At 42.6% G+C, this 23,038-nt stretch overlaps 1 protein-coding gene across 2 annotated transcripts in view; it reads left to right on the forward strand.

Annotated features, from left to right (window-relative positions):
• The window catches only part of LOC118402895 (protein tweety homolog 2-like), a 114,798-nt gene that overhangs the window by 46,523 nt on the left and 45,237 nt on the right, over positions 1–23,038 (forward strand). For both annotated transcript variants that reach the window (XM_035801251.1, XM_035801252.2), the window contains exon 3: positions 18,714–18,825. In XM_035801251.1, the coding sequence (XP_035657144.1) occupies positions 18,714–18,825 (112 nt within the window). The remainder of the gene's footprint in view (positions 1–18,713; positions 18,826–23,038) is intronic.

Genomic DNA, 23,038 nt, shown 5'->3' on the forward strand with positions numbered 1-23,038 from the left:
CAAAACAAAGGAGATGATCGTGGACTTCAGGAAACAGCAGAGGGAGCACCCCCCTATCCACATCGACGGGACAGTAGTGGAGAGGGAAGTAAGTTTTAAGTTCCTCAGCGTACACATAACGGACAAACTGAATTGGTCCACCCACACAGACAGCGTGGTGAAAAAGGTGCAGCAGTGCCTCTTCAACCTCAGGAGGCTGAAGAAATTTGGCTTGTCACCAAAAGCACTTACAAACTTTTACACATTCACAATCGAGAGCATCCTGTTGGGCTGTATCACCGCCTGGTATGACAACTGCTCTGCCCACAACCATAAGGCTCTCCAGAGGGTAGTGAGGTCTGCACAACGCATCACCGAGGGCAAACTACCTGCCCTCCAGGACACCTACACCACCCGATGTCACATGAAGGCCATAAAGATCATCAAGGACAACAAGCACCCGAACCACTGCCTGTTCACCCCGCTATCATCCAGAAGGCGAGGTCAGTACAGGTGCATCACAACAGGGACCGAGAGACTGAAAAACAGCTTCTATCTCTAGGCCATCAGACTGTTTGTCACGGCTGACTGAAGGACTGGACCAAGGTGCAGCATGGTAAGCGTACATTTTCTCTTTATTAAAAATGACACCGACAAAACAAAGAACAAAACCAAACCGTGAAGCTTTGGGCTATGTGCCCTGAACAAAGTCAAAGTTAACTTCCCACAAAACAGGTGGGGGAAAAAGCTACCTAAGTATGGTTCTCAATCAGAGACAACAATAGACAGCTGTCCCTGATTGAGAACCATACCAGGCCAAGACATAGAAATACAAAACATAGAAAAAAGGACATAGAATGCCCACCCTTGTCACACCCTGGCTTAACCAAAATAGAGAATAAAAAGCCTCTCTATGGCCAGGGCGTGACACTGTTAAACAGCCACCACTAACATTGAGTGGCTGCTGCCAACATACTGACTCAACTCCAGCCACTTTAATAATGGAAAAATGTATGTAAAAATGTATCACTAGCCACTTTAAACAATGGCACTTTTATATGTTACATACCCTACATTACTCATCTCATATGTATATACTGTACTCGATACCATCTACTGCATCTTGCCTATGCCTTTCTGTACCATCACTCATTCATATAGTTTTATGTGCATATTCTTCATCCCTTTACACTTGTGTGTATAAGATAGTTGTTGTGAAATTGCTAGGTTAGATTACTCGTTGGTTATTACTGCATTGTCGGAACTAGAAGCACAAGCATTTCGCTACACCCAAATTAACATCTGCTAACCATGTGTATGTGACAAATAACATTTTATTTGATTTTATTTGATCTCATGATAAACTATAGACCACACTATCTACCTAGAGAGTTTTCATCTGTGTTTTTCGTAGCTGTCTACATACCACCACAGACCAACGCTGGCACTAAAACCACACTCAATACGCTCTATACTGCCATAAGCAAACAGGAAAACACTCATCCAGAGGCGGTGCTCCTAGTGGCCGGGGACTTTAATGCAGGGAAACTTAAATCCGTTTGACCTAATTCTATCCTCCTGATTCTATAAAGGTGTCAGATGAAGCAGATGCTGAACTACAGGACTGTTTTGCTAGCACAGACTGGAATATATTCCGGGATTCTTCCGATAGCATTGAGGAGTACACCACATCAGTCACTGGCTTTATCAATAAGTGCATCGAGGACATCGTCCACACAGTGACTATACGTACATACCCCAACCAGAAGCCATGGATTACAGGCTACATTCGCGCTGAGCTAAAGGGTAGAGCTGCCGCTTTGAAGGAGCGGGACTCTAACCCGGAAGCTTATAAGAAATCCCGCTATGCCCTCCGACGAACCATCAAACAGGCAAAGCGTCAATACAGGACTAAGATTGAATCAATCTACACCAGCTCCGATGCTCATCGGATCTGGCAGGGCTTGCAAACTATTACAGACTACAAAGGGAAGAACAGCCAAGAGATGCCCAGTGACACGAGCATACCAGACGAGCTAAACTACTTCTATGCTTTCTTCGAGGCAAGTAACGCTGAAACATGCATGAGAGCATCAGCTCTTCCGGAAGACTGTGTGATCACGCTCTCCGCAACCGATGTGAGTAAGACCTTTAAACAGGTCAACATTCACAAGGCCGCAGGGCCAGACGGATTACTAGGACAGGACGTATACTCCAAGCATGCGCTGACCAACTGGCAAGTCTCTTCACTGACATTTTGAACCTCTCCCTGTCTGAGTCTGTAATATCAACATGTTTCAAGCAGATCACCATAGTCCCTGTGCCCAAGAACACTAAGGTAACCTGCCTAAATGACGTCCGACCATTAGCACTCACGTTTGTAGCCATGAAGTGCTTTGAAAGGCTGGTCATGGCTCACATCAACAGCATTATCCCAGATACCATAGACTAGAGGTCGACCGATTAATCGGAATGGCCGATTAATTAGGGCCGATTTCAAGTTTTCATAACAATCGGAAATCTGTATTTTTGGGCGCCGATCTCCATTTTCCGATTATTATTATTTATTTTTTTATACCTTTTATTTAACTAGGCAAGTCAGTTAAGAACACATTCTTATCGTCAATGACTGCCTAGGAACTGTGGGTTAACTGCCTTGTTCAGGGGCAGAACCACAGATTTTCACCTTGTCAGCTCAGCGGTTCCAATCTTGCATCCGCACAGTTAACTAGTCCAACGCTCTAACCATTGCACTCCACGAGTAGTCTGCCTGTTATGCGAATGTAGTAGAAGCCAAGGTAAATTGCTAGCTAGCATTAAACTTATCTTATAATAAACGATCAATCATAATTACTAGTTATAACTACTAATCCAGTTTAGCAGGCAATATTAACCCATTTCTCTTGTGTTCATTGCACGCAGACTCAGGGTATATGCAACAGTTTGAGCCGCCTGGCTCATTGCGAACTAATTTGCCAGAATTTTGCGTAATTATGACATACATTGAAGGTTGTGCAATGTAACAAGAATATTTAGACTTAGGGATGCCACCCGTTAGATAAAGTACCGAACGGTTCCGTATTTCACTGAAATAATAAACGTTTTGTTTTTCGAAATGATAGTTTCCGGATTCGATCATATTAATGACCAAAGGCTCGTATTTCTGTGTGTTATTATGTTATAATTAAGTCTGATTTGGTAGAGCAGTCTGACTGAGCAGCAGCAGGCCCGTAATCATTCATTCAAACAGCACTTTCGTGCGTTTTGCCAGCAGCTCTTCGCAAGCACAGCGCTGTTTAAGACTTCAAGCCTATCAGCCTAATGGCTGGTGTAACCAATGTGAAATGGCTAGCTAGTTAGCTGGGTGTGCGCTAATACTGTTTCAAACGTCACTCGCTTTTAGATTTGGAGTAATCAAATCAAATCAAATCAAATTTATTTATATAGCCCTTCGTACATCAGCTGATATCTCAAAGTGCTGTACAGAAACCCAGCCTAAAACCCCAAACAGCAAACAATGCAGGTGTAAAAGCACGGTGGCTAGGAAAAACTCCCTAGAAAGGCCAAAACCTAGGAAGAAACCTAGAGAGGAACCGGGCTATGTGGGGTGGCCAGTCCTCTTCTGGCTGTGCCGGGTAGAGATTATAACAGAACATGACCAAGATGTTCAAATGTTCATAAATGACCAGCATGGTCGAATAATAATAAGGCAGAACAGTTGAAACTGGAGCAGCAGCACAGTCAGGTGGACTGGGGACAGCAAGGAGCCATCATGTCAGGTAGTCCTGGGGCATGGTCCTAGGGCTCAGGTCCTCCGAGAGAGAGAAAGAAAGAGAGAAGGAGAGAATTAGAGAACGCACACTTAGATTCACACAGGACACCGAATAGGACAGGAGAAGTACTCCAGATATAACAAACTGACCCTAGCCCCCCGACACATAAACTACTGCAGCATAAATACTGGAGGCTGAGAGAGGAGGGGTCAGGAACACTGTGGCCCCATCCGAGGACACCCCGGACAGGGCCAAACAGGAAGGATATAACCCCACCCACTTTGCCAAAGCATAGCCCCCACACCACTAGAGGGATATCTTCAACCACCAACTTACCATCCTGAGACAAGGCCGAGTATAGCCCACAAAGATCTTATAACCCTAGGGGGGGCGCCAACCCAGACAGGCCGACCACAACAGTGAATCAACCCACCCAGGTGACGCACCCCCCCAGGGACGGCACGAGAGAGCCCCAGCAAGCCAGTGACTCAGCCCCAGTAACAGGGTTAGAGGCAGAGAATCCCAGTGGAAAGAGGACCGGCCAGGCAGAGACAGCAAGGGCGGTTCGTTGCTTCACCTTCCCACTCCTGGGCCAGACTACACTCAATCATATGACCCACTGAAGAGATGAGTCTTCAGTAAAGACTTAAAGGTTAGTTTGCGTCTCTGACATGGGTAGGCAGACCGTTCCATAAAAATGGAGCTCTATAGAGAAAGCCCTGCCTCCAGCTGTTTGCTTAGAAATTCTAGGGACAATTAGGAGGCCTGCGTCTTGTGACCGTAGCGTACGTGTAGGTATGTACGGCAGGACCAAATCAGAGAGGTAGGTAGGAGCAAGCCCATGTAATGCTTTGTAGGTTAGCAGTAAAACCTTGAAATCAGCCCTTGCTTTGACAGGAAGCCAGTGTAGAGAGGCTAGCACTGGAGTAATATGATCAAATTTTTGGTTCTAGTCAGGATTCTAGCAGCCGTATTTAGCACTAACTGAAGTTTATTTAGTGCTTTATCCGGGTAGCCGGAAAATAGAGCATTGCAGTAGTCTAACCTAGAAGTGACAAAAGCATGGATTAATTTTTCTGCATCATTTTTGGACAGAAAGTTTCTGATTTTTGCAATGTTACGTAAATGGAAAAAAGCTGTCCTCGAAATGGTCTTGATATGTTCTTCAAAAGAGAGATCAGGGTCCAGAGTAACGCCGAGGTCCTTCACAGTTTTATTTGAGACGACTGTACAACCATTAAGATTAATTGTCAGATTCGACAGAAGATCTCTTTGTTTCTTGGGACCTAGAACAAGCATCTCTGTTTTGTCCGAGTTTAATAGTAGAAAGTTTGCAGCCATCCACTTCCTTATGTCTGAAACACATGCTTCTAGCGAGGGCAATTTTGGGGCTTCACCATGTTTCATTGAAATGTACAGCTGTGTGTCATCCGCATAGCAGTGAAAGTTTACATTATGTTTTCGAATAACATCCCCAAGAGGTAAAATATATAGTGAAAACAATAGTGGTCCTAAAACAGAACCTTGAGGAACACCGAAATTTACAGTTGATTTGTCAGAGGGCAAACCATTCACAGAGACAAACTGATATCTTTCCGACAGATAAGACCTAAACCAGGCCAGAACATGTCCGTGTAGACCAATTTGGGTTTCCAATCTCTCCAAAAGAATGTGGTGATCGATGGTATCAAAAGCAGCACTAAGGTCTAGGAGCACGAGGACAGATGCAGAGCCTCGGTCCGATGCCATTAAAATGTAATTTACCACCTTCACAAGTGCCGTCTCAGTGCTATGATGGGGTCTAAAACCAGACTGAAGCATTTCGTATACATTGTTTGTCTTCAGGAAGGCAGTGAGTTGCTGCGCAACAGCCTTCTCTAAAATCTTTGAGAGGAATGGAAGATTCGATATAGGCCGATAGTTTTTTATATTTTCTGGGTCAAGGTTTGGCTTTTTCAAGAGAGGCTTTATTACTGCCACTTTTAGTGAGTTTGGTACACATCCAGTGGATAGAGAGCCGTTTATTATGTTCAACATAGGAGGGCCAAGCACAGGAAGCAGCTCTTTCAGTAGTTTAGTTGGAATAGGGTCCAGTATACAGCTTGAAGGTTTAGAGGCCATGATTATTTTCATCATTGTGTCAAGAGATATAGTACTAAAACACTTGAGCGTCTCTCTTGATCCTAGGTCCTGGCAGAGTTGTGCAGACTCAGGACAACTGAGGTTTGGAGGAATACGCAGGTTTAAAGAGGAGTCCGTAATTTGCTTTCTAATAATCATAATCTTTTCCTCAAAGAAGTTCATGAATTTATCACTGCTAAAGTGAAAGTCATCCTCTCTGGGGAATGCTGCTTTTTAGTTAGCTTTGCCACAGTATCAAAAAGGAATTTCGGATTGTTCTTATTTTCCTCAATTAAGTTAGAAAAATAGGACGATCGAGCAGCAGTAAGGGCTCTTCGGTACTGCACGGTACCGTCCTTCCAAGCTAGTGGGAAGAGTAGAGTAGTTATTTCCCTTGCTCTGCAAGGGCCACGGAGCGATGGGTAACGATGCTTCGAGTGTGGCTGTTATCGATGTGTTCCTGGTTTGAGCCCAGGTAGGGGTGAGGAGGGGAACGGAAGCTATTTCATAAAAAAATTTAATTTGACCTTTATTTAACCAGGTAGGCTAGTTGAGAACAAGTTCTCATTTGCAACTGCGGCCTGGCCAAGATAAAGCATAGCAGTGTGAACAGACAACACAGAGTTACACATGGAGTAAACAATTAACAAGTCAATAACACAGTAAAAAAAAAAGAGAGTCTATATACATTGTGTGCATGAGGAGGTAGGCAAATAATTACAATTTTGCAGATTAACACTGGAGTGATAAATGATCAGATGGTCATGTACAGGTAGAGATACTGGTGTGCAAAAGATTAGAAAAGTAAATAAATATAAACAGTATGGGGATGGGGTAGGTAAAATTGGGTGGGCTATTTACCGATAGACTATGTACAGCTGCAGCGATAGGTTAGCTGCTCAGAAAGCAGATGTTTGAAGTTGGTGAGGGAGATAAAAGTCTCCAACTTCAGCGATTTTTGCAATTCGTTCCAGTCACAGGCAGCAGAGAACTGGAACGAAAGGCGGAGCGAGTGCTACGGGTGGGTGTTGCCATCGTGACCAGTGAACTGAGATAAGGCGGAGCTTTACGGAGCTATACTGTTACACTGGCAATACTATAGTGCCTATAAGAACATCCAATAGTCAAAGGTATATGAAATACAAATGGTAAAGAGAGAAATAGTCCTATAAATACTAAATTAACTACAACCTAAAACCTCTTACCTTGGAATATTGAAGTCTCATGATAAAAGGAACCACCAACTTTCATATGTTCTCATGTTCTGAGCAAGGAACTTAAACGTTAGCTTTTTTACATGGCACATATTTTACATGGCACCCATTTTTACATGGCACATATTACTTTCTTTTGCATTATTTAAACCAAATTGAACATGTTTCATTATTTATTTGAGGCTAAATTGATTTTATTGATGTTTTATATTAAGTTAAAATAAGTGTTAATTCAGTATTGTTGTAATTGTCATTATTACAAATAAAAAAATCAGCCGATTAATCGGTATCGCCTTTTTTGGTCCTCCAATAATCGGTATCGGTATCGGCTGTGAAAAATCATAATCGGTCGACCTCTACCATAGACCCACTCCAATTTGCATACCGCCCCACCTGGACAAAAGGAACACCTGTGTGAGAATGTTATTCATTGACTACAACTCAGCGTTCAACACCATAGTGCCCTCAAAGCTCATCAATAAGCTAAGAACCCTGGGACTAAACACTTCCCTCTGCAACTGGATCCTGAACTTCCTGATGCCCCCCCCTCCCTCCTGATCGGTTGCATCACTGCCCGGTATGGCAACTGTTCTGACCGCAAGGCACTACAGAGGGTAGGTAGTGCGTAGGGCCCAGTACATCACCGGGGCTATCCAAGCTTCCTGCCATCCATGACCTCTATAACAGGCGGTGTCAGAGAAGGACCTAAAAATTGTCAAAGACTCCAGCCACCCTAGTCATAGACTGTTCTCTCTGCTACCGCACGGCAAGCGGTACCGGAGCACCAAGTCTAGGTCCAAGAGGCAACTAAACAGCTTTTACCCCCAAGAAATAAGACTCCTAAACATCTAATCAAATGTCTACCCAGACTATTTGCATTGCCCCCCTTCTACGCTGCTGCTACTCTCTGTTATTATCTATGCATAGTCACTTTAATAACTCTACCTACATGTACATATTACCTCAATTACCTCGACACCGGTGCCACAGCACATTGAATCTGTACCGGTACCCCCTGTATATAGCCCCACTTATTGTTATTTTACTGCTGCCCGAGAATTATTTGTTATTTTTATCTTTTCCTTTTTTTTTATAGGTATTTTCTTAACTGCATTGTTGGTTAAGGGCTTGTAAGTAAGCATGTCACTGTAAGGTCTACCTGTTGTATTCGGCACATGTGACAAATAACATTTGATTTGATTTACTGTAACTGCTAACTAGACAACAGAGGAAGAGTATCATGGTGCATTTCCAATTAAGATTTACCCTGGTGCTTTACCCAGATAGCCTCAGACTTTCCTGTTTCCAGCTCCACGGTCCAGCTCCTCAGTTTTTGATTTGTTAAAAAAGTTTGAAATATCCAATAAATGTCGTTCCACTTCATGATTGTGTCCCACTTGTTGTTGATTCTTGACAAAAAAATACAGTTTTATATCTTTATGTTTGAAGCCTGAAATGTGGCAAAAGTTCGCAAAGTTCAAGGGGGCCGAATACTTTCGCAAGGCACTGTAATAAACACAAGTGAAATAAACATTAATAATGAACAGTAAACATTACACTTAAAAGTTCCAAAGGAAATAAAGACATTTCATATTTCATATTATGGCTATGTACAGTGTTGTAACGACGTGAAAATAGTTCAAGTACCAAAGAAAAAATAAATAAACATAAATATGGATTGTATTTACAACGGTGTTTGTTCTTCACTGGTTGCCCTTTTTTTGTAGCAACAGGTCACACATCTTGCTGCTGTGATTGCACACTGTGGAATTTCACCCAATAGATATGGGAGTTTATCAAAATTGGATTTGTTTTTGAATTCTTTGCGGGTCTGTGTAATCTGAGGGAAATTTGGAGTATAGTGGTCCTTCTGTAGCTCAGTTGGTAGAGCATGGCACTTGTAACGCCAGGGTAGTGGGTTCGATCCCCGGGACCACCCATACGTAGAATGTATGCACACATGACTGTAAGTCGCTTTGGATAAAAGCGTCTGCTAAATGGCATATATTATTATTATTATATAGTGCCCATAATTGAGGTTATTAGATGCACAAAATAGCTTTATTTCATTTTGTTGGAGTGAGTTGTGTTAGGACCCCAGGGGTAGTATTTATGGTGCCTGAACAGAATCCCAATGTGACATATTCTGTCTAGCTGTCACGTTCTGACCTTAGTTCTTTTGTTATGTCTTTGTTTTAGGATGGTCAGGGTGTGAGTTGGGTGGGTAGTCTATGTTCTTTTTTCTATGTTGTGGTTTTGTGTTTGGCCTGGTATGGTTCTCAATCAGAGGCAGGTGTCGTTCGTTGTCTCTGATTGAGAATCATACTTAGATAGCCTTTTCCCACCTGTGTGGTGTGGGTGATTATTTTCTGTTCTGTGTTTTGCTTCACCGTTCAGGACTGTTCATTTTGTTGTTTTATTGTTTTTGTTCAGTGTTCACTATTCTTATTAAAACAATATGGACACTTACCACGCTGTGCATTCGTCCTCCTCTTCTTCCACCCACGACGAACGTTACACTAGCTGGCCGGCGTATCATAATGCCAGTTTGCTACAGTAGTAAATGTTAAATCTCTATCCCTCTTTGACCCTGCTATAGAGAACATGTGTCACAGTGATCTAATCATAGTTAAGGAAGGCTTACTATATACAGTGTAGAGGTCGACCGATTATGATTTTTCAAGGCCGATACCGATTATTGGAGGACCAAAAAAAAAGCAGATACCGATTAATCGGCTGATTTTAAAAAATTGAATAAAAAAAATAATATTTGTAATAATGACAATTACAACAATACTGAATTAACACTTATTTTAACTTAATATAATACATCAATAAAATCAATTTAGCCTCAAGTAGATAATGAAACATGTCCAATTTGGTTTAAATAATGCAAAAACAAAGTGTTGGAGAAGAACATAAAAGTGCAATATGTGCTATGTAAGAAAGCTAACGTTTCAGTTCCTTGCTCAGAACATGAGAACATATGAAAGCTGGTGGTTCCTTTTAACATGAGTCTTCAATATTCCCAGGTAAGAAGTTTTAGGTTGTAGTTATTATAGGACTATTTCCCTCTATACCATTTGTATTTCATTAACCTTTGACTATTGGATGTTCTTATAGGCACTTTAGTATTGCCAGTGTAACAGTATAGCTTCCGTCCCTCTCCTCGCTCCTCCCTGGGCTCGAACCAGCAACACAACGACAACAGCCACCACATCGAAGCAGCGTTACCCATGCAGAGCAAGGGAAACAACCACCCCAAGGCTCAAAGCGAGTGAAGTTTGAAACGCTATTAGCACGTGCTAACTAGCCAGCCATTTCACTTCGGTCACACCAGCCTCATCTCGGGAGTTGATAGGCTTGAAGTCATAAACAGCGCAATGCTTGACACACAACGAAGAGCTGCTGGCAAAACGCACGAAAGTGCTGTTTGAATGAATGTTTACGCGCCTGCTTCTGTCTACCACCGCTCAGTCAGATACTTGTATGCTTGTATGCTCAGTCAGATTATATGCAACACAGGACACACTAGATAATATCTAGTAATATCATCAACCATGTGTAGTTAACTAGTGATTATGATTTATTGTTTTTTATAAGATAAGTTTAATGCTAGCTAGCAATTTACCTTGGCTTACTGCATTTGCGTAACAGGCAGTCTCCTTGTGGAGTGCAACGAGAGAGAGGCAGGTCTTTCTGCCACTGAACGAGGCAGGTAACCCACCGTTCCTAGGCCGTCATTGAAAATCAGAATGTGTTCTTAACTGACTTGCCTAGTTAAATAAAGATTAAATAAAGGTGTAAAAAATATATATATATAATTTTTAAAATCGGCAAATCGGCGCCCAAAAATACCGATTTCCGATTGTTATGAAAACTTGAAATCGGCCCTAATTAATCGGCCATTCCGATGAATCGGTCGACCTCTAATATAGTGCATTCAGAAAGTATTCAGTCCCCTTGACCTTTTCCACATTGTGTGACGTTGACTGGATTCTTCCCCTCATCAATATACACACTATACCCCATAATGACAAAGGAAAAACAGATTTTTTGAATTTTTTGCGAATGTATTAAAAATCTAAACCGGAAGCGTAGCCTAGTGGCTAGAGCGTTGGACTAATAACCGGAAGGTTGCGAGTTCAAACCCCCGAGCTGACAAGGTACAAATCTGTCGTTCTGCCCCTGAACAGGTAGTTAACCCACTGTTCCCAGGCTGTCATTGAAAATAAGAATGTGTTCTTAACTGACTTGCCTGGTTAAATAAAGGTAAAAATTAAATAAATAAAAAATTAAAAGCTAGGCACACCTGTATTTGGGGAGCTTCTCCCATTTTTCTCTGCAGATCCTCTATAAACTCTGTCAGATTGGATGGGGAGCATCACTGCACAGCTATTTTCAGGTCTCTCAAGAGATGTTTGATCCGGTTCAAGTCCAGGCTCTGGCTGGGCCACTCAAGGACATTCAGAGACTTGTCCCGAAGCCACTCCTACCTTGTCCTGTAGCGCTCTGGAGCAGGTTTTCATCAAGGATCTCTCTATTCTCCCAGTACCTGCCTCTGAAAAACAACCCCAGAGCATGATGCTGCCACTACGCTTCTCAGTCGAGATGGTGCCAGATTTCCTTCAGACATGACGCTTCGCATTCAGGCCAAAGAGTTAAGTCTTGGTTTCATAAGACCAGATAATCTTGTTTCTCTGGTCTGTGTCCTTTAGGTGCCTTTGGGAAAACTCCAAGCGGGTTGTCATGTGCCTTTTACTGATGAGTGGCTTCCGTCTGGCCACTCTACCATAAAGGACTGATTGGTGGATTGCTGCAGAGATGGTTGTCTTTCTGGAAGGTTCTCCTATCTCCACAGAGGAACACTGGAGCTCTGTCAGAGTGACCATCGGGTTCTTGGTCACCTCCCTGATCAAGGCCCTTCTCCCCCAATTCCTCAGTTTGGGCGGGCGACCAGCTCTATGGAGAATATTGTTGTTTCCAAACTTCTTCCATTTAAGAATGGAAGCCACTGTGTTCTTGGGGACATTCAACGCTGCAGACATTTTCTGGTACCCTTCCCCAGATTTGTGCCTCGACACAATCCTATCTCTGAGCTCTACAGACAATTCCTTCAACCTCATGGCTTGGTTTTTGCTCTGACATGAACTGTCAACTGTGGGACCTTATATAGACAGGTGTGTGTCTTTCCAAATCATGTCTAATCAATTGAATTTACCACAGGTGGACTCCAATCAATTTGTAGAAATAGCTCAAGGATGATCAATGGAAACAGGATTCAGCTGAGCTCAATTTCCCAATCTGGCCCTCATACCATCATGGTCATCTAATCAGCCCCAGCTTACAATTGGCTCATTCATCCCCCCTTCTTCCCCTGTAACTATTCCCCAGGTCGTTGTTGTAAATGAGAATGTGTTCTCAGTCAACTCACCTGGTAAAATAAGGGTTAAATAAATAACTTTTTTTCAAGTGTCATAGCAAAGGGTTTATTTTCAATAAATTAGCAAACATAAAAAAAAACGTATTTTGCTTTGTCATTATGGGGTATTGTGTGTAGATTGATGAGGATATTTTTTTTAATCCATTTTAGGATAAGTCTGTAATGTAACAAAATGTGAAAAATTCAAGGGGTCTGAATACTTTCCGAATGCACTGTAAATGCATCATCGCAAAGATGAATATGTGTGCAGAAGTTGGAGTTGGAGTTCTTTAGCCAGAGGCTAAATTTCAGTTCTCTCTCTCATCCTCTGTTCCAGTTTGTATGTCATGGACATGACAGTACCACAGATGTTTGCTATGCGTATACCAGGGGCCATATCAAGAGTCTCAGAGAAGGCGTGCTGATTTAGGATCAGTTTAGCCTTTTAGATCACAATGAATAAGGACAGAAGGGACTTGATCATAGGTCAGCACCTATGGTCCCTGAGCCATCTACTACTCAGTCTGTTTGATGGTCACCAGATATTTATCTGCGTTGAGTTATACTAACTCTCTCTCCCTCCATCTCTCTTCTTTTTCTCTAATCCCCTACCATCATCCTGTTAATGAGAATGATTCAGATATTTCAGAGAAACCTTTTTCCCCAGGCTGCTATTATTTGCTATGCTTTGCTTTTTTCTTTCCTAGGTTTTGAGGTTTCTCCGTACGTGTGTCCCAAATGGCACCCTATTCCCTATATAGTGAACATCTTTACAACTTTACAGTAAACAAAGTAGTGCCCTATAAAGGGAATAGGGCGTCATCTGTGTGTCTCTAGCATCATACAGCTTGTTCAAACACAGGAACATGAAAGAGGCAGATTCCTGACAGTATGTTTTTGACACCGGGCTAATGTTTTGGTGTGGAAAAAGTAAAGACATCCCACAGACATGATGTAATGCGTTAACATCAGTACTTTATTCATAGTGAGAAATGCATATTCTCTCTCTTCTCTTTTTCCTTTTCCCTTTCTCTCTCTATTTCTCTCCTTTTTTGGGGGGGGGGGGTTGATCAGCTTTAATATTACAGATCAATTGTAGCTACCACCAATGTTATTATTTATATTTTGCATATACTGTACAGTTGAGGACGGAAGTATACAAACACCTTAGCCAAATACGTTAAATTCAGTTTTTCACAATTCCTGACATTTAATCCTGGTAAAACATTCCCTGTCTTAGGTCAGTTAGGATCACCTCTTTATTTTAATAATAAGAAATGTAAGGACGAGGTCAAACGGGGGGTGAGTGTAACTGATGTGAAATGGCTAGCTAATTAGCAGTGGTGCGTGCTAATAGTGTTTCAATCAGTGATGTCACTCGCTCTGAGACCTGAAGTAGTTGTTGGAACAAGGGCAGTGGCATTTGTGGCGCGATGGATATTAATGCTTCGTGGGTGACTGTTGTCTGTGTGCAGTGGGTCCCTGGTTTGAGCCCGGCGAGGGGACGGATGAAAGCTATACTGTTACAAGTGCACAGTCCATCCTGCAGCAAAGCACCCCCACAACATGACGCTGCCACCCATGTGCTTCACGGTTGGGATGGTGTTCTTCGGCTTGCAAGCTTCCCCCTTTTTCCTCCAAACATAATGATGGTCATTATGGCCAAACAGTTCTATTTTTATTTCATCAGACCAGAGGACATTTCTCCAAAAAGTACAATCTTTATCCCCATGTTCAGTTGCAAACCGTAGTCTGGCTTTTTTATGGCGGTTTTGGAGCAGTGGCTTCTTCCTTGCTGAGCGGCCTTTCAGGTTATGTCGATATAGGACTCGTTTTACTGTGGATATAGATACTTTTGTATCTGTTTCCTCCAGCCTCTTCACAAGGTCCTTTGCTGTTTTTCTGGGATTGATTTGCACTTTTCTTACCAAAGTACATTCATCTTTAGGAGACAGAACGAGTCTTCTTCCTGCGTGGTATGACGGCTGTGTGATGCCATGGTGTTTATACTTGCGTACTATTGTTTGTACAGATGAATGTGGTACCTTCAGGCGTTTGAAATTTCTCCCAATGATGAACCAGACTTGTGGAGGATCTACAATGTTTTTGTCTGAGGTCTTGGCTGATTTCTTTTGATTTTCACATGATGTCAAGCAAATAGGCACTGAATTTGAAGGTAGGCCTTGTAATACATCCACAGGTACACCTCCAAATGACTCAAATGATGTCAATTAGCCTTTCAGAATCTTCTAAAGCCATGACATAATTTTCTGGAATTTTCCAAGCTGTTTAAAGGCACAGTCAACTTAGTGTATGTAAACTTCTGACCCACTGGAATTGTGATACAGTGAATTAAAAGTGAAATAATCTGTCTGTAAACAATTGTTGGAAAAATTACTTGTGTCATGCACAAAGTAGGTGTCCTAACCAACTTGCCAAAACTATAGTTTTTTAACATTAAATTTGTGGAGTGGTTGAAAAACGAGTTTTAATGACTCCAACCTAAGTGTATGTAAACTTCCAACTTCAACTGTATATACACTGCTCAAAAAAATAAAGGGAACACTAATATAACACATCCTAGATCTGAATGAATGAAATATTCTTATTAAATACTTTTTTCTTTACATAGTTGAATGTGCTGACAATAAAATCACACAAAAATGATCAATGGAAATCAAATGTATCAACCCATGGAGGTCTGGATTTGGAGTCACACTCAAAATTAAAGTGGAAAACCACACTACAGGCTGATCCAACTTTGATGTAATGTCCTTAAAACAAGTAAAAATGAGGCTCAGGAGTGTGTGTAGCCTCCACGTATAACCTGCCTGTATAACCTCCCTACAACGCCTGGGCATGCTCCTGATGAGGTGGCGGATGGTCTCCTGAGGGATCTCCTCCCAGACCTGGACTAAAGCATCCGCCAACTCCTGGACAGTCTGTGGTGCAACATGGCGTTGGTGGATGGAGCGAGACATGATGTCCCAGATGTGCTCAATTGGATTCCGGTCTGGGGAACGGGCAGGCCAGTCCATAGCATCAATGCCTTCCTCTTGCAGGAACTGCTGACACACTCCAGCCACATGAGGTCTAGCATTGTCTTGCATTAGGAGGAACCCAGGGCCAACCGAACCAGCTTTTGGTCTCACAAGGGGTCTGAGGATCTCATCTCGGTACCTAATGGCAGTCAGCCTACCTCTGGCGAGCACATGGAGCCCAAAGAAATGCCACCCCACACCATGACTGACCCACCGCCAAACCGGTCATGCTGGAGGATGTTGCAGGCAGCAGAACGTTCTCCACGGCGTCTCCAGACTCTGTCACGTCTGTCACATGTGCTCAGTGTGAGCCTGCTTTCATCTGTGAAGAGCTCAGGGCGCCAGTGGCGAATTTGCCAATCTTGGTGTTCTCTGGCAAATGCCAAACGTCCTGCACGGTGTTGGGCTGTAAGCATAACCCCCACCTGTGGACGTCGGGCCCTCATACCACCCTCATGGAGTCTGTTTCTGACCGTTTCAGCAGACACATGCACATTTGTGGCCTGCTGGAGGTCATTTTGCAGGGCTCTGGCAGTGCTCCTCCTGCTCCTTCTTGCACAAAGGCAGAGGTAGCGGTCCTGCTGCTGGGTTGTTGCCCTCCTACGGCCTCCTCCACGTCTCCTGATGTACTGGTCTGTCTCCTGGTAGCGCCTCCATGCTCTGGACACTACGCTGACAGACACAGCAAACCTTCTTGCCACAGCTTGCATTGATGTGCCATCCTGGATGAGCTGCACTACCTGCAGCTTCGTCTCATGCTACCACTAGAGTGAAAGCACCGGCAGCATTCAAAAGTGACCAAAACATCAGCCAGGAAGCATAGGAACTGAGAAGTGGTCTGTGGTCACCACCTGCAGAACCACTCCTTTATTGGGGGTGTCTTGCTAATTGCCTATGATTTCCACCTGTTGTCTATTCCATTTGCACAACAGCATGTGACATCCCCTAATTCGAGTAAACTAGCTAGTGAACAACAATGCTGAGGTTTCTACTTCCAGCTTATACATACAGTACTATGTACATTTTATGGACACATTTTATTTTACAATAGTTCTATTTTGTTTGTTTTTACTCCTGTCCCTCCTCAACCTCTCCCATCTATTTCTGATGTGTATCCGGTTTGATTGCTATTAGCCATATCTTTCAAACTGTGCTCTTTCACAAATGTTCTGAACCTATATACGTTTTACGGACACAGTATGTTTTACATGAGTGATCTTGTTGTTATTAGTCCCAACTTCAGCTCCATTCAACCCCTCCCATCTATCTCTTAACACCATCCTAATTGGATCTCTTAACACCATCCTAATTGGATCTCTTAACACCATCCTAATTGGATCTCTTAACACCATCCTAATTGGATCTCTTAACACCATCCTAATTGGATCTCTTAACACCATCCTAATTGGATCTCTTAACACCATCCTAATTGGATCTCTTAACACCATCCTAATTGGATCTCTTAACACCATCCTAATTGGATCTCTTAACACCATCCTAATTGGATCTCTTAACACCATCCTAATTGGATCTCTTAACACCATCCTAATTGGATCTCTTAACACCATCCTAATTGGATCTCTTAACACCATCCTAATTGGATCTCTTAACACCATCCTAATTGGATTTCTATTTGCCATATCATCTTCAACTGTGTTGTGATGTTTGACTGGAGTTCTTAACTTGTCTATACTCATTGTTTCTACAGATTGTAAATTGAAAATAAACATTTTTGCTAAAAGTATTATTATATTATTGATTGATTGACTATGACTTTTCAGATTACCCAGTACTGCTATCTGCAGGTTTAGCTCCAGGTAAATATTGCAATTTTTCAGCCATTCCTGGACCTGTGACCAAAAACAAGCTACATATGGACAGTTCCAAAACAAATGATCTAATGATTCGGTCTCTTCGCAGCTAAATCTGCAGAGCTGGGAAGGTTGTATCCCCCATATAAATAACATTCTATTGGTTGCAAGAATTTTGTATAATAATTTAAATTGAAAAATTCAACGCAATGGGAGACAGAGGAAGCTTCTCCTTTGAGTCACAGAATGTGTCCCAAATGGCAACCTATTCGCTATGTCGTGCACTACGTACACCGAGTGTACAAAACATTAGAAACACGTTCCTAATATTGAGTTGCACCCCCTTTTGCCCTTAAAACAGCCTAAATTCGTCGGGGAATGTCTGGGATTATTGACTCCAATGCTTCCCACAGTTGTGTCAGGTTCACTGGTAGTGGATCTCTACTCCAAATTGCTCGTTCCATACATTTGCAGATGGATACACTGCTGCCATGAAGGGATGCACCTGATTGGCAATAATGTTCAGATATCCTGTGGCATTCAAAGTTGCGCCATTTTATCAAGGGGCCCAATGTGTGCAATGAAAATACACCCCCCACTATCACCCCACCATCACCAGCCTACAATGTTGCCATGCGGCATGATGGATCCATGTACTCATGTGGCTTTCTCCATACCCTAGTCCTGCCATCAGTGTGAAACAGCAGCAACTGGGATTCATCAGACCAGGCAATGTTTTTCCAAATTCTCTAGTGTCCAGTGTTTTCGTTCCTATATAGGGAATAGGGTGTCATTTGGGACACAACCAAATATATAGGGAATAGGGTGTCATTTGGGACACAACCAATATGACTCACGTGAATCTCTTAACTGTGCTTAACTGTGTGTTTCTTAATTTGCTGTGAGGTTTTATGTCTTTGTCACATTTGATTTAATGTGCACTTATCTATTTGATCTACTAAACTTTTCAGACTGAAAAAAACGAAGAATGGTGGTTCGCACACAAACCTTTTCACAATCATCATCCAAACTAACATACAGTATTCTTCTAGCTTGCACGATACCCTCAAGGTGGGGATGTGCAACGAAGTTCAAGCTTTCATGTTGCAATTTTAGGGGTTGTAGTCATGACAGCGCACCATAACTTTTGACAACTCTGCAAAAGGCAATGACGGAATAATATATAACAGTTTATAATTGTGGCAAAACAACCTCCTTTAAACGAAGATCAATTATTTATTGGATCAGTCGTTGGTACTAAGTACTGTATGTTGTATATGTTGTCTTATACTGATTAATTTATCAGAAACGCTAACCTGCATCTTCCTTCCTGTCTCTCTCGCTCTGTGCAGTGCTGCGGTGGGAGTGGGTTTCTATGGCAACAGCGAGACCAACGACGGGGTTTACCAGCTGACATACTCCCTGTACAATGCCAATCACACCCTGGGAGGGGTCGACAATCTGGTTGGTAGCACTACAGACTCAATACATAACCTCTAAGTTTGCTGTACATTATCGCTTTCCTACATTACCACTACATTACCATACACTACATAACCACACAGCTGACGACTCTCTGTACAACACCAATCACAAGCTGGGAGCCGTCGACAGCCTGGTGGGTACAGTAGAATGACTACTCCTCCCAACTCCCCCAATTATACTGCAGACAATTGCCTACTATTCTCTACCCACCCACCCCAATCCTACTCCCTATGCCGCGGGGACAGACTCCCCATGAACAAAGAACCATCCTCCTCCTCTGTCCTCCTTGGTGTGACCCCTACTTTACACTGTGAGGCCCTTCCTGGCTATTTATATCTGTCTCATTTTTTCAATTTGTGCTAAGAAGCGCTGATGATGACACGTAAAGAGGCACCCAAATCCAGCTTTATACGTCAATTTCACACTCTCTGGGGCGTTTTATCACTCAGATAATAAGGCTCAGAACTCTACAGGAAGTTTTGTCAGTGGGATTTCAGTTCTATTTTCTCTCAGTGCTAAAAAGGAGCAAGCTATGTTTGATCCCAGCCATTTATAGGCAGAAATGCACAGAAATGTTGTGATGTATAGACCTTAATGGTTGAACATAGGAGTCAGATTTCCTTAATTCTGAATTTGATTAAATATGGTCCAATTTAAAATGCCATCAGCAGATGCTATTATCCAAAGACACTTGTAGTTAACACTTATAGCTCTATATACTGTATATTCAGTGTAGCCTAAATGACCTATGCAGGAATCAAACCCTGCTTCAACCAAGAATAGATTGAGCCATGGGAATCAAGTCTCTGATCAATATGTCACACTCCCCTGGTGACTGGGATGATTATACAGCCTCTCTGGTTTATTATGACATCACCATTACATCACCCAATATCCTCCTTCCTTATCACCTCCCTCAGCAATAAAGTAGGAAGTGGATCATCGTGAAAGCGAGAGAGAGAAGGACTCCAGATGACTTCTATGAACACTGTCAAAGAGCATGGATTAACTCCCCATCTGTGTTAAAGGAGTAAATTAATTGAAGTTAAGTTTCCGTAGCTGGCTGTCTCTCTCATGGCTTCGACTCACACTGCTGAGCCTGAAAACACACATAGCCGGTTTACCGGGCACAGATTAAGCCTAGTCCAAGACTAAGATGCCCTTTTAATGGAGATTCTCAACTGAGTTTGGCCGGGAAACTGGCCCACAGCGTATAGAACCAATTAGCCTGATTCCTATCTGAGCTGTTAGTCCTGGTCTTCCAGCGGTACAAAGGCCTTACTGTGTCTTATAGACAGACTCCACAGTCTCCCTTCACAATCAGACTCCAAACACACACACTCACACACACACACACACTCCACAGTCTCCCTTCACATAATCAGCCGTGAACCCAGGAAGCAAAGACCTTTGAAGAGGACCAATGGCCGGGCGTCCTGATAGGCTGCTTCAGTGTTCAAGTCTCCATTCTGACAACAATGGCTGCTTTGGCTTTTGCCCCCGCCACTCAGATGCCTCCTCCTCCCCCTCTCCTCCCCCTCTCCTCCCCCTCTCCACACACTCTTCAGAAGTCGGTTCACATCCAAAGAGCAGATCTCTGACTAGGAGGGGATGGAAATGAAACACTTAACAGTCACCGTCAATGGAAGTTGGCTGCTTTTTAACTTCACCATCAATTTTCCCAGCTTTGGTTGAGTTAGTTAATTAGTTCTGGACCATATGGCTGTGTAGATTTCTATCAGCCCCCCACACAGAAAACCCCGACTGGGAATCTGAATGAACAATCAGACACACAGTTAGAAGACATTCTTTTCTGAAGAAGAAGCCAGAAAAACAGTCTGCTGCTGATAGCGTAATGGGAATTACGGGAATTTGGAATACTTGGTCTATTGTGTAATCTTTAAGTGATATCCCATATGAACTAGGAACTCTGCAGACATTCTATAAATACATTGTTATATTCTTTGCTGAGGCTTGGAGGAAAGAGATGGCGAATGAAGAGAGAAGTTTTGACAGCCAACTGTCAGAACTCTAGCCTGGTCCCAGATGTTTGTGTTGTCTTGCCAACTCCTGCCAATGACCATACAAGTTGGCAAGACAGCACAAACAGATATCAGACCAGGTTATCAGTGTTGCTTGCATTAGTCAGTCAGAGAGCAAGGTTACATCCTGCTGTGGTTGGGACCTGGCCATTGACATAACTGTAAATATATTTCCTTCAACCAAACACGCTCTCATCGTAATAGGCTTTGTCTGGAAACAATAGACATTAAAGATTAGTTATTTTACAGTGTATGTGACTAAAGAAGGATTTACGTAAGCAACCAAGTTCAAAGAATCTTGGAGAGATAATGTTTGAAAATTGTTGAGGGGAAGGAAGCAGGGTTATGTATGGCATTGAGTTGACAAGCCATTGATAAACTGCCTGGTTGGAGGTCTCTGAGTCCCAAATGGCACCCTAACCCCTGCATAGTGCCAGCAGCATGCTACCCTGCATCCCACTGCTGGCTTGCTTCTGAAGCTAAACAGGGTTGGTCCTGGTTGGTTCCTAGATGGGAGACCAGATGCTGATGGATGTGGCGTTGGAGGGCCAGTAGGAGGTACTCTTTCCTCAGGTCTAAAAAAAAATAAAAAAATATCCCAATGCCCCATGGCAGTGATTGGGGACATTGCCCTGTGTAGGGTGCTGTCTTTCGGATGGGAAGTTAAATGGGTGTCCTGACTCTCTGTGGTCACTAAAGATACCATGGCACTTATTGTAGGAGTAGGGGTGGTTGTCCTGGCTAAATTCCTAATCTGGCCCTCATACCATCATGGTCATCTAATCATCCCTAGCTTACAATTGGCTCATTCATCCCCCCTCCTCTCTCCTGTAACTATTCCCCAGGTTGTTGCTGTAAATTAGAATGTGTTCTCAGTCAACTTTTCTGGTAAAATAGTACAAACATAATACTGCACCATAGCACTCTGGTCAAAAGTAGTGCACTCTGTAGGGAATAGGGTGCCATTTTGGATGCAGACTCTGTGTGTAATGGCTGGTGACTGACTAAGAGTTGGACCTGGGCCTGGGTCTGGATCTGGGCCTATAGACTCCTAGGTTTGATTCCTGTCCCAGATCAGGGATTTCAGAACGGTATCCCTCAGGTCATTAACCTGCTGGCTGTTGCAGCCTTGGCATCCTTACACATACTGTGCTGCAGCTAGAACAGGAACATGAAGGTCAGCATGATTTTGTCACAGGATGGTGTCAACATACAGACAGGTTTTAGAACAACTACTCATTCAAGGGTTTTTCTTTATTTTTACTATTGTCTACATTGTAGAATAATAGCGAAGACATCAAAAAGCACATATGGATTCATGTTGTAACCAAAAAAGTGTTAAAACAAATCAAAATATATTTTATATTTGAGATTCTTCAAATAGCAACCCTTTGCCTTGATGACAGCTTTGCACACTCTTGGCATTTTCTCAGCTTCACCTGGAATGCTTTTCCAACAGTCTTGAAGGAGTTCCCACATATGCTAAGCACTTGTTGGATACTTTTTCTTCACTCTGCGGTCTGAATCATCTCAAGCCGTCTCAATTTGGTTGAGGTCAGGGGATTGTGGATTCCAGGACATCTGATGCAGCACTCCATCACTCTCCTTGGTAAAATACCGATTGCACAGCCTGGAGGTACTTATTTTCCACCATAATTTGCAAAAAAATTCATTAAAATCCTACAATGTGATTTTCTGGATGTTTTTTCTAATTTTGTCTGTTATAGTTGAAGTGTACCTATGATGAAAATTACAGGCCACTCTCATCTTTTTAAGTGGGAGAACTTGCATAATTGGTGGCTGACTAGATACTTTTTTGGTAAGTGTTCATTATATTTATTTATATTTCAGAACACTAAATAATAAAACAACAAAGAGAACGAAATGAAACCGAGACAGTCCTGTACGGTGCATACATAAAACACAGAACAGAAAATGAACACCCACCAAACACAGGTGGAAAAAGGCTATCTAAGTATGATTCTCAATCAGAGACAACGAACGACACCTGCCTCTGATTGAGAACCATACCAGGCCAAACTCAAAACACAACATAGAAAAACAAACATAGACAACCCACCCAACTCACGCCCTGACCATACTAAAACAAAGACATAATAAAATAACTAAGGTCAGAACGTGACACTTGA

This window comes from Oncorhynchus keta, chromosome 24, assembly GCF_023373465.1.
Source record: "Oncorhynchus keta strain PuntledgeMale-10-30-2019 chromosome 24, Oket_V2, whole genome shotgun sequence".
In the NCBI taxonomy this organism is placed as follows: domain Eukaryota; kingdom Metazoa; phylum Chordata; class Actinopteri; order Salmoniformes; family Salmonidae; genus Oncorhynchus; species Oncorhynchus keta.